This window comes from Bombus bifarius, unplaced genomic scaffold, assembly GCF_011952205.1.
Source record: "Bombus bifarius isolate JDL3187 unplaced genomic scaffold, Bbif_JDL3187 scf7180000008178, whole genome shotgun sequence".
Lineage (NCBI taxonomy): Eukaryota > Metazoa > Arthropoda > Insecta > Hymenoptera > Apidae > Bombus > Bombus bifarius.
Genome location: NW_022884495.1, coordinates 2,120,812 through 2,133,164, shown reverse-complemented (window position 1 = coordinate 2,133,164; position 12,353 = coordinate 2,120,812). Strand labels below are relative to the sequence as shown.

General features: G+C 33.0%; 3 protein-coding genes across 7 annotated transcripts in view; 2 read left to right on the top strand and 1 right to left on the bottom strand.

Annotated features, from left to right (window-relative positions):
- The first annotated feature begins 4,602 nt into the window (after positions 1-4,602).
- On the top strand, positions 4,603-6,578 carry LOC117209650 (DNA repair protein XRCC1). The gene is made up of 3 exons (XM_033451897.1): positions 4,603-4,860; positions 4,953-6,274; positions 6,345-6,578. The coding sequence occupies exons 2-3, from the start codon at positions 4,980-4,982 to the stop codon at positions 6,472-6,474; spliced, it is 1,425 nt and encodes a 474-aa protein (XP_033307788.1). The 5' UTR covers positions 4,603-4,860; positions 4,953-4,979; the 3' UTR covers positions 6,475-6,578.
- A 327-nt stretch (positions 6,579-6,905) lies between these two features.
- Positions 6,906-8,892, top strand: LOC117209651 (proteasome inhibitor PI31 subunit). The gene is made up of 5 exons (XM_033451899.1): positions 6,906-7,165; positions 7,518-7,667; positions 7,760-8,016; positions 8,484-8,633; positions 8,714-8,892. Exons 1-5 carry the CDS (start codon positions 7,019-7,021, stop codon positions 8,838-8,840), a joined length of 831 nt encoding a protein of 276 aa, XP_033307790.1. The 5' UTR covers positions 6,906-7,018; the 3' UTR covers positions 8,841-8,892.
- A 2,824-nt stretch (positions 8,893-11,716) lies between these two features.
- The window catches only part of LOC117209652 (protein tyrosine phosphatase type IVA 1), a 93,672-nt gene continuing 93,035 nt past the window's right edge, over positions 11,717-12,353 (bottom strand). For all 5 annotated transcript variants that reach the window (XM_033451900.1, XM_033451904.1, XM_033451901.1 and 2 more), the window contains exons 5-6: positions 12,160-12,326; positions 11,717-12,078 (exon numbers count right to left, since the gene is read on the bottom strand). In XM_033451900.1, coding sequence (XP_033307791.1) covers positions 11,967-12,078; positions 12,160-12,326 — 279 coding nt within the window. In that variant the 3' untranslated portion in view covers positions 11,717-11,966. The remainder of the gene's footprint in view (positions 12,079-12,159; positions 12,327-12,353) is intronic.

Below are 12,353 nucleotides of genomic sequence, written 5' to 3'. Positions count from 1 at the left end.
AAAATAAACGTAATTCGCTGCTACTAAACCTCAAATAGAAGAAAGAAAAATAACAAAAAAAAGAGAGAGAAAGAGAGAGAAGACTGAAATACAAAAATTGTAGAAACGTAGCTAAGTTAAGGTCTGTCCATCCGTAGAGACTCAACGTCTGTCCATTAGTCACAGAGAATCGACGTTTACGGACTCGAGAAATCCAAGATCCGCGTCAGCGTACAAGGAATCGGTAGCTTTGAACTCGCGGAAACCTTCCGCGGAATCCTTGGCCCAGATATTCGGCACGTGATCGAACGCCTGGTCAGCGTTTGCACGTAATCGACTAACCCCCGTTATAGGATAAGAAAACGATGACACAAAAGTAGTGGATCGTGATAGAGAATCGTTCCGCAACCTCGTCGTTCTTCCTGGAATGTGCCAATCGAATAGATTCGATCCCATTCAGTACGATCTCGCCCTTTCGATTCGATTTACTCTTCTTGTCAACCTTTGATACAAGACGCTCGAACCAAGCATATTGAATGACTAAAACGATCGACGATATCGCGTTTCGGCACCCCATTCGATGTACTGCGTCTTCTTTTCATCCTTTTTGAGAATTCGAAACAACATGGAAGACCGTTCGATTGGATCCTTCCCGCGTTACATTTCTTTCCTTCGAGAACTATGCTTGCGATCAAATAACCGACGAAATATGAGGAAAGAATTTTCGATCAATACGACTGAATTATGGCGCGCTTTAAACAGCACGAGATACGTATTTGTATTTGTTAGTTTGTATAAGAAGGAACGACTTAAATATGTTATTAAATACGCGTTAAATATGTTGTGTAATGTTACTTGTTTGACGAGAATATGAATCATTTACTCTAGCGCGAAAATAGGTGAACAGTTGGTCCCTGACGATGACGATTTAATTTAACGTAAGTAATTGTAACAGTTGTAATATTAGTAACAAGTCAGAGCAAATTAGCAAGCCGAGAGAGCAGAGAGGAGCGATCGTTACTCTTCGCTCGAACGTTTCCTCTCGATTTATTTTTATTTCCTTAATTATTCGATGACGGTGAGTAATTATCGGGGAGAGTGCACTTCTCCCTGAATAGCGGTGCCTGTTGATAATCCGCGCTAGAGACCAGCCTCTATGTACTAACACGTCATCGATCTTTTTCTCCCTGTGTTCGTGGCTCCATTTCGATGGATAGAACTGATTCGAGATCTCTATCCTACAGATGTAGTCGATTCGAAATGAAAAACGGCCTTCTGTCCGTGTTTTAACCTTTCAAACTCCTATATTAATCAATCGACCCCTATTACGTTCGCACGTTTAGCACGTTTTCGACCCTATCGTATTCAAAAATCTCTCGATCGATATCGCGTTGAAAAAATTCATCATTTCGATCTTATTTCGAATCACACTAAAAACATATAAAGATATATATATATTACCTGAGGTAAATAAACTTTAGCTCGCGTAGTATTTTTAAAAACATGTTCAATGTAAAATTGAAACGAAAAATCGTACGTACCGATAACACTTTTCCGTATTTTGTCCACTCTGAAGATATTTTTTAAGGTTAGAAAAGTATAATCGATGGAGAGAACGATCGAAAGAACAGGGTTAACCTAGCAGCGGTCCGCGCGTAAAAGTCACGGACAATGGTAATGGCGACGCTTTAACGGCGTGTCCACGACCAACGTGCGTGTTAACGATATGTCGATTCCGAGGTAAACCGTATTTCGTCAAAACACTGACAAACGCACGCTTATCCTGCTGCTCCGTCAACCGATTGGGGAACATTCTCCAAAGAACAAGAGACGAAGGAAATAAAAGTAAAAAAGTAAAAATTCTATACGTATGAACCGGTCACAGGTTAAATCGGTTAACTTCACGGAACAAAAAGCAGAGAAAATTAATGGAAATTATACAAGACAAGTATCGATCAAGCGCTTCGGCATTAAAATTTACAAAATTTTAAAAAGCAAAGTTCAGTCTCAAAAATCGAATACGCGAGAAAAAGAAATCTTTTCCTTTATGTATTAAAAGCGACAAGGTGACACGTAAACGTCATCGTCACGTTATCACTCCACCTGTGCGCTCGTTGCTGCATTCACGATCATTATCGAATATCGTTTCAACTGTTTACAAGTACACACACACACGTACACGCACCGTGAAATCAAGTATATAATAAGCAGACTGCGGATTTTTATGGTTCTGTGGAAAATTTAAAAGTGCAAAAAATATACAAAATGCATGTAACCAAAATACAGGAGACATTCAAAGTGAAATATTTATCATAATTTTTTAGTAGATAAAATAAATCTTCATGCAGATTTTATTATTTTAGTGATGTTGATAAAAATATGAAGCTGCATAAAAACACGCAATCTAGTAACAGGACATTCGAGAAATCGATGAAGAATGAAAAAATCGCAGCGCAAGGTACTTGAAACGTACGATTTTGTTATCGAGTCGTTGTGATAGCGCGAGATCCAATCGAGATAGCCATTGCGACCAGTCGAACTCGTAAGAATCACTCGTCCGATCGATCGAAATTCGACGTTGGAAGGCCAACACGAGTAACGTCACTTTTAGTCACATGTTTGTTCTTTGTCACGCGGTTTTACCGTGCGACAACTGACGGCCAACGGTTTCATGTTTTCTTTCTAGACAAACGCGAATGATAAAGAAACACGCGAATCATCCATTCATTCATAATTATTTTCTATCCTAGCAAGTTCGAGTTCAAGAACTTTAACTTCGTTATTTTATGATATGTTTAAGTACTACGTTAGTCAGCATTAGATATTCGCTACTGTAATACTATGTCAACTGTGAAATACACAAATTACGCGTAACTGTAATTATGTAATTCTCGATATGACGAAACGGAGCAAAAATTCTAGTTTAAAAATTCTATTATAAATACAATCTGTCATGTTACATAGAATAGACATTTATATGATATTACAAAATAAAATTCGCATAATTGAGCCAATAAATATTTGACAAGTTACAAGTCACGAGTTACAAGGGCAACAAATTTGGCAATTTAATTGCCCTTGTTCGATATAAATTTAAATTGTGGAAATTTGATGCAAGAGAAGTTTATAACCTAGAGAACTTGTCACTTGTCATTTGTCAATTCACCATATAATTTTATTCATTAGTAAATTATTGTGCAAGGGGGTCCCAGATGTCAATCCAAGCATGCAGATGAAAGGAGAGGCTTTCTGTGCGAAAGGTCCATGACTTTCTGTGCTTTGTACAAAAGAGCGACAGAGATTCAACTAGTAAACACTAGAGAAGTGGGTCTCGTAGACTGAACCCTCCTCTTCATCTCATGCACGCTTTTTAACCAGGCGCTTTAAAGTATCGATACGGACGCGAGATAAAGTAACGTGAGACACGATAAATAGATGCAGTATAGCGTAGCAGGTGAAAAACACGTTCGTATCGTTGAGACGATAGAAAGAAAAAAACAAAAAATGTCACTGTCAAAACGTACTCCGACCGCAAATACCAAAGGTCGATTTCGAAATCGTTAACCGGATAAATACGGTGATCCAACGTGAATCAAAATTGGCAAGTGATAGAATGATTATTAAAGAGACATGGTAAAATAATGATACTTTATTTTCAGATGTACGTACCTCTGCGATTGAACGGCCGAACCCGAACGGCAACCTTTATTTTATCCGTAGCCATGATTTCACACCGGTAACGCGCACTGTATATCCCGATCACAAGGAACTACTCGATGCTTTTGTTGTACACAAATACGATATTCACACGATCTTCATAGCGCTACATTATTCTCAACCCATACCGCGAACGTTTCATTCTTTCAAACGGCACTACGTCTCACCGAGCCCATGACACACTTCGCCATATTGCTTGAAGCTCGTCGTGCGCCAGACGACAGTCGTCCTATCGAGTGAACGTGCTTCCGAGAACTGCCGCTAGGAACGCTCGCGAGCCGAAAGTCCTATGACGTCACCTGTTCTGAGTCATCTGTCATCTGATGGCCGAATATGAAACTAAAGGACAGCAAATTATTCGATCGATGGAAAGGATACACGGCAACGAATTACCGCGCGATTTGAGTTCGTATATTTTTACGCAATAAAACGAAAACATACGGTAAAGTTCTATGACAATACTTATTAAAAATTTATAAAGTTTATATAATATATACAAAATTATAAGAGTTATTGCTTTGCATATTACGATAATAGCATTACCTAATGTTCTTACAATATTTAAATATGAGTCACGAGTATTCCGGCTTTTAAAACTAAATAACTCTATTATATACAATCACTAAAATCAACAACTGATTATTTTTTGGTACTCATTATGGTAATTGTCGGACACAAAACATGATTCATCATTCGAAATACAAGAAGAATAAACAACTATATCTTATATTTTTTACAACGACAAATTTCAAATTAAATTTAATTTATCGCTTTCGTAACGATATTATAGATATATCGACTTATCAAAAACATAACAATATTATCAATAACCTTATCGATAGGAGCAGCTATATTTTTTATACCACAAGTCGAATCATAAAAGCACGTAAATAAAGACACGTGATCAACATCTAGGGGAAAAAGGATTAAACTCACTATCTTGACATATTAAATAGAAAAATATTTTTCTAAACATTAACCTCTTAAGTATACAAACCGAATACGTTCGTCAAGTTTGCAAACTCAATTTAAACATTTCTGATAGTGATACGAAGTAATCCCTAAAGATTATAATTCACTAGCGATTATCAGCCAATAGCTGATATACATAGTATACGAAATATACACATGTTATTACATGTATTTCTTTGACAATTTTTGGCGGTAAACCAATTTATTTTTAGATAATTATGCTCTGATTCGCTTTTAAATAATTATTCAACAACATAATAATCTGTTTGTGTTTAATATTGTAGGTATCTTATCAATCTGAGGTGTTATCAATGATTATTAAATTTACCAAAGTAATAAGCTGTTCTTCAGAACATCCATCATACCCTGTATCTAATCTTCTGCAACACCGTTCACATTCCTCATGGCGTTGCGCAAAACCAGGAGAAATGCTTGCAACTGTTATTTTTCAATTGGCAGAATCATCTTGTATCACAGGTGTAGACCTTGGCAATTATCGTAGTTGCGTAGTAGTTGTTACTGCTTCTACAGCATCAGAACCTGACATATGGCTTCCCATTGTGAACCATCAATTCTTAACGCATGATGAAGCTGCAAATGGCAAATTTAGAGATCAAGTACAGATATTTACAAAAAAAGACCTAAATCCGGATACAATAAAGATAAAGTTTGATCGTGTAAAAGTAACTTGCATGCAGTCAGCAAATTTGAAAGAATTATTTGGACTGTCCTTCATTGAATTAAAAACAGAAGTTGTACTTGATCTAGGATTAGATATTTTTGGAAGATTCAAATTGAAAAATCCGGAGGAAAATGACATTGATGACATTAAAGAAAGGTATATGAAAATGATTGGCCACAAGAAAACAGATTATAAAGCTGAATTGCTTGCAAAAGTTAAAGAAACAGGTATGAGTAATTTTTCTAAACGACAAGAAGAGGATAGAGAACCAATGAAAAGGCCATTATTGCAAAAGTTGGAAGCTGGCAAAACAGAAGAAGTATTTGGGACTAGGAACAAAGATTCTGATAGTTCAACTTCAATGAATGATATTAAACATAAAAATGAAAAAGTTACAAATGATAAACCAGTAGTAAGAACTCCATTTGGTGATGTTGTATCTTCAACATCAATTAAAGAAAATAAAAATGATATACAGAAAAATGACAACCAAAAAAATGGTACAATTTCAAGAAAACGTACTTTATCTCCTGAACAAAGTTCCTCAAAACAGAATAAAAGAAAACAAAATTGTTCTCAATGCCAAGATGAGAACAAACTATGTAATAACTGCGGAAAGTTACCAAAACCTAAGGCAATAATTACACCTAAAAAACCTGTGAAAGAACCAAAAAAATCATTTTCAAAGCTTTTTGAAGATGTATCATTTTCACTTAGTGGATATGTTAATCCACAGAGAGATGAAATTAGGAAAAAGGCTCTTCAAATGGGTGCAAGGTATATTGCTGATCCTAACACAACTAATAAAAGATGCACTCATTTAATCTGTGCCTTTAAGAATACACCAAAGTATCAACAATTAAAGGGCCACTCTAAAATTGTCTCACACACCTTTGTTGAAAAATGTTTTAGTGAAAAGATTAGGTAAGGTAGCACAAAACTATAACAAATAAATAAATTAATTAATACCACATAGTAAATAACCTTTTTCTAGATTTCCTTGGAGACGATATGCCCTAGATACCAAAGACAGTGCTGAACCAGAAAGTGAAGAAGAAATTTTAGGTAGTTCATCTCCACTTAATGCATTTGAAGAGGATACGGATTCGGACTCTTATTACTGAGATCAATATTTTTATATTTTTTATGTGTTGAAAATAAGTGCTGGTACAGAACTCAATATATATGTACATAATAAATATAATTATTTAATAAATTAGTTCTTATATAAAATTCGCTTGTTACTAATATTATAATTTTTACTATAATAATAGTAATGAACTTTGTTTATTACATATGCTCCGTTACCAATTAAAATTAAAATAAATATGTTCACGTAACTGAGTGTTCTAACAAAAAAGATACGTACCTTGGATATCATAACAAGAATTTAAATATAGAAATGTTTTCAAAGATTCATTTGTTTGGCGGTAATACGCATTACCGCAAAATCATATCAACCAAAACTAAAAAAATCACGATTTGAATACACAAAATTTTTGGCGATATATTGCGATGATTTAAAATACAATTCAACATTTTTTAAATTAATAATGGGTAATCGTTGAAACATTATACCGGTTCCGGAAAATAAATCGTCAATTGCATCCAAACACCAATGGCGTAAACTTATAAACTTCAAAACTCATCTGTCACTCAGATACCAAAATGGGTGATACAAGGAATGTCTTTGGCTTTGAACTGGTACAAGAAATATATAATAATCAGATTACAAAAAAGGAGGATGTTTTAATATTATTCGTTCATTGGTATCTTATAAAATATGGATTCAGATGTATTGGAATCGGCGATTCTGTAAGTTGTTAAAAAACAGTGCTTTATGAAATATTGCGCAATTCTAATGCTTTATGTAGTAATATTTTTTTTGCAAATTTATTCGTATAATTAAAAAAGAAGGTACATATATAAGTCCTTATTGAAATTTTGTAGTGCATAACCTGTACTGATCTTCGTTTCGGCATGTCCAATGTAATAAATGATTTATAATACGATTTTAATGTAGATACAAATATTGTCATTGTATAAGCTTGAAGATAGTACAGTGAAACTTCTATCCCAGCACTATTATAATATATATAAAAATTGTAGGAATAGAGTAATCTTCTAGTGATAATTATAAAAGGTTTTATTTTTTTTTTTGTATTAGAAAGCATTTGAACCAACAGAAAAAGGATCGCAGTTACTTCCAGAAGGATGGAACACACGTCCAAATTATGCATTACGTTATATAAAGGACAGCAAATTGTTCATATTTCATGGTATAAAGTCTGACGAAGATTTACTTATAAATTTGTTGGTAATTTAAACTACATAATATGTTACGCGTTATGAAGCAATCTGTCTTACCTACAATGACAAAATAATAACTGTAAATATTTTATTTTGCAGAAAGTTGATGATCAAAATGTGTCCAATGTTCAATTTCCAATTAATCAGACTGTAAATGAACTTCATGGAGATTTAGAATCTGTAATACCTTCATATCAAAATGTTATAAATGTGATTCAAGAAGATCTTATACACGCATTGATTCCTGGCAATATGGTCGTAAATTCTACTCAAACAAGCTTTACGAATGATCAATCAAGAGACAATCCATTAAGGGTAGGAGAGTCGACACGTCCGTCGTCTGCATCATATCCATGGTAATATTCGCATCGATTCATAAGAAAACTATGAGTAATTTTATATAAAAAGAAATGTCTGTTATCATCTTTGTATAATAAAGGCTGACAGGGAGATAAAAAGAGAAGAATCGATGCGATTTTAATACATTAAATTTACAAATAACATGTTTGAAACATCTTTACAGAATTTTCATAATTCCGATGATATAAATCTGGACGACTTTTCATCAATTTTTGAATTTTAAATCTTTACCATTTAATTTCAAGCATGAAAAAGCAATTGTCTTGAGAATTAAAAATCTTACATTTTACGAATACAATTGGTCCTGCAAACGTGATTGGTATAAACATTTTTACTCTCTCCATGACATGCCTAAAATAATTATATTCTCTTTGCAATACTACAGGAACATTATGTAAAGCAAACAGTAACTTTATGCCAATATTTTATGTTGAATATTTTATGTTTGTTTAAAATTTTGAAGGAACCGTGATGCTGATCCTTTAAGGGTAGGCGCCGCAGATTTAAACCCATTTGCCCAGGGTAGTGGTATGATTTTTGATCCATTTTCATCACAACGTAATCGTATGAATCCATCTAGACCTGGTTTAGGAGTTCCTGGTAGACTACCACCGTAAGTAAATAATAAAGAAATATAAAAGATATGTTTTTATTTGTATTAACACCGCCATTTTCGTTATTATCTTATTATAGAGGTGCAGTACCACCATTTGCAAAATTTGATCCTTTTGGCCCGCCAGATATTAATCAACCAAGACCACGTCGTGATCCAGACAACGACCACTTACCTCCACCAGGATACGACGACATGTTTATGTAAAACGACAGAACAAAATGTAAGAAATAAAACAAGTATACTTACCTAAACCTTACTTTCGTGCAGATTATTATATTCGTGAAATACTTCTAATTTTATAAAAGAGGAAGAAAAAAGACTGTAGTATAACGAAGCTATCTGAAATAAATGATTTCACTCATTTGCAAAAGAAAAGTTGTAACGAAACATTTTATTTTGCAACGCATCAGGCACATAAATGATACATCACAAAATGTTTCTTCACAAAACGACTTCCATTCTTTTTTATTTCATTACTGATGTTTTACAATATAACAAAATTTTTCATTTAATTTAATTAATGTCTTTAATACAGCATTAGGTAGGAAATTACATTAATAAATCAAATATACAATAATCATAATCCTTGTTTAAATTGCGCTAACTCGTTAAATTTATTTTTTGCATAATCGATTCGAAAGGAGTGACTGTTCTTACTTCATTACGTCGGTTCAAAATAGAGGATTTCTTTGCTACCTAAGTTGTTCCTGTTCTTTATTATTTATATGAATTGAAACACTATTATTTGTTTATATTTTTCTTAAAATAAAATAATATGAAACGAATGTTCATGATCACCGTTTATAAAATAGCAGCGATTAAACGAAACATTTCGTGCATTTTGTAGCTCATTTTTCATTTTCTGAATAATAAAATAAAATTTGACACAGCGTTTCGATTCAATTCTTCGAGAACGAAATCTTTCTTTCTTTCCTCTATTAATACTCTGTGAATACGCGATATAATAAATATTCAGATCAAAACATATTCCTAAATACAATTTTAAATAAGATCTATGAATACCAATTGACTATTCGATTTAACTGTGGATTACAATTCTGGTCAATCGTGAAAAAGATCCTTAAATATCATTTTTCGTAGATACCACGTTCTGCAATAAGTCCAATCATTTGATGTCCTTTCTAATTTTCGCCTTTTTTTTCGCAAAAAATGTATCACAGATAAAATATCTTCATTCATAAACGTAACTACTTCAGACAGTGAAGTATAACCGCTTGAAGAAGTGAATCGATTTGCAAAATTAAATTTCACATGACAAAAATTTGATGGTAACTTTTACGATGAATTGCTAGTAGGTATACCTAATTAAAGTATCAATATCTTACTTAAAATAAAAAAAGAAGTTCATTGTAAAGAAAAGAGAAATTAAGAACATTTCACCGATCGTCATCAATTGTTAACAATAAACCTAAGGAGATAGAGAAAAGAAATTGAATAATTAGAAAATTATTCATTTTCGGATCTAAGACTCGATAATTTTTCTTTTTTTTTACGAATGTCCCTCGTCCCATCCTCTGGTAAAAAATATTGCAGTTTTTTTAACATTACAAAAAAGTAGCTGTACCAGGTTCAAATTTCATTTCGAGTCTGCGATTATGGTGAATGTACAGTGGTTATACAATGGTACTTAAAAGTTATGCACAAAAAGGACGAATATATCTTATTATTGGCGTATCGTGCAATTAAATTCATTATTTAGTTAACAGTTCCGTACAAAAATTTCATCTGGGTTTCTTACACGCTAATTACCAAAAACTGGGACAGGAAAAAAATACGAACATCGACTATGATAGTTCGTCAGCATATCACGCAACCTTAGCTATAAGCACGAGAAACGATTATGAACGCAATTCATGTATCATAATTATATACAGAAAACGTACATTCACGTTAAATCTGCAGACACATGAAATGATCTAAATATTACATTCATTAGTTTAGGAGCGAATTTTTTTTCTATCTTCTGAACACAGTTTAGTGTGGCGTACAGCATCACCGACAATTTTACCAAAATTGCGATTACGATTACAATATATGCTCCACACAAAATGCGTATGCAGCCTTTTAAAATTTATCGAATAAAAGTGGGTGTTTTTTTAAAAATTTTGGTGAAATTGCCGTTAAGCTACGATAAAAGTGATATATAACTCTGGAGTGATTTTTTTTCTTCACTTTGTTTCGTAATATTCGTTATTTCAAGTTAACGCAGATTTCAAGTTCAGTAAGAGTTAAGAACACTCATCAATTCGGCATGCCATTGGAAATGCAACGCAATGTTCCTTTTGTTTGTTATATTTTCAAAATTAATGCTTGATAGTTTCAAAAAAATTTGCTAATTTTTGTGCAAATCGTTTTATTTCATACAAAGCTCGAAAATTTATTCACGTATGATAAGTATATGGAAATGCGTATTGCAATTTCTATGTTGATTGTTACTAATGTATACCAAATTTGATGTGATAATTATAAAATAAAAAACAATATTTAAAGAATATTTACAACGCAGCGTTCACTCATGTTTCTTCTTGCTTGTGTTATATGCAAAACATCTGCAGAAAATATGTACTTAATTACAATTTGAAAGTAAATATATTGAATTGCTTAAAACATTTATTTATTCCTTTCATTTAATCATTATGGAAAACGTGAGTTATTTTCTTATTGCACTAAATCTTTAAATAACTAAATTTGATGACGGCTGGGTACAGTTGCAGTACCAAAGGAATCACATTTTACTACAAATCATACTAATCCGAAGGTGTCTACCCCAACCATCTTAAGTATCTTAAAGTATCTTGCATAAATAACATATTAACTAATGTTCACAAATTAATTAGTAACATTGTGTATTTTATTTTATTGGACCAAGTAAATGCAGCCTTCTAGAATACTTGTACACAATAATCTTAAAGTGACTAAAGTTGATTACATTTTTTGTTTATTAATTATACAAACGATCAGATCCATTCGAATTTTATTATTATTCATACCATGTTCAGAAGGCTTTTTCTTTTCTGTAATATTTTATATCAATTTAGTATCAAAAATAAATACAAAAATTTCGTAAAAGAAGAGTGCAAATAATGATACACAATTTATTTTACTCTTGAACTGCTTCATTTATGCTGGAGAATCAGACGGTGCAAAATATACTATTAAAATTGTTACATAAGTACAGTTGCATTTCCATTGATAGGCCTTTCAGAACTGAGTTGATACAGTATGTCTCTTGTTATCAGGCGCGAAAACCTATACAATTAGGTATACCAATCAGTATGAATTAGTAACTTTTCAAAGAAATCGTTTGATCTATTGGACGCAGCAGGAGTTCTTTTGTCCATTCTTGAGCTTCAACCGAGATTTGGGACGATACTTTTCGAGATAGGCCAGCTGCTTTGAGTTGATAGCGCCTCGTCTTTTACTGGAAAAGTAAACAACATTTATATCTACCTCATATATAAAGAAATGACATAAAGATAAATCAGAATGAATATATACTTACTCCCTAATTAGTGCAACTGCATCTTCATATTTAAGTCCCAACTCAATAAGGGCAAGTGCAACTAAGACTGGTGCCCTACCAAGTCCTGCGACACAATGTACTGCTACACATGCATCAGGAGACTCGCGAAATCGATTTTTTAGCAGCTCAAACCATTCATCAATGACCTATGATCAAAATTGTGTTATTAAAAT

What these genes read in the sequence shown, in the direction of transcription:
- LOC117209650 (XM_033451897.1), top strand. Translation starts at nt 4,980, where the DNA reads ATGATTATTAAATTTACCAAAGTAATAAGCTGTTCTTCAGAACATCCA. An exon ending in TGTTTTAGTGAAAAGATTAG is followed by an intron (nt 6,275 to 6,344) that starts GTAAGGTAGCAC and finishes ACCTTTTTCTAG; the next exon opens with ATTTCCTTGGAGACGATATG.
- LOC117209651 (XM_033451899.1), top strand. Translation starts at nt 7,019, where the DNA reads ATGGGTGATACAAGGAATGTCTTTGGCTTTGAACTGGTACAAGAAATA. An exon ending in ATTTACTTATAAATTTGTTG is followed by an intron (nt 7,668 to 7,759) that starts GTAATTTAAACT and finishes TTTATTTTGCAG; the next exon opens with AAAGTTGATGATCAAAATGT. An exon ending in TCGTCTGCATCATATCCATG is followed by an intron (nt 8,017 to 8,483) that starts GTAATATTCGCA and finishes AAAATTTTGAAG; the next exon opens with GAACCGTGATGCTGATCCTT.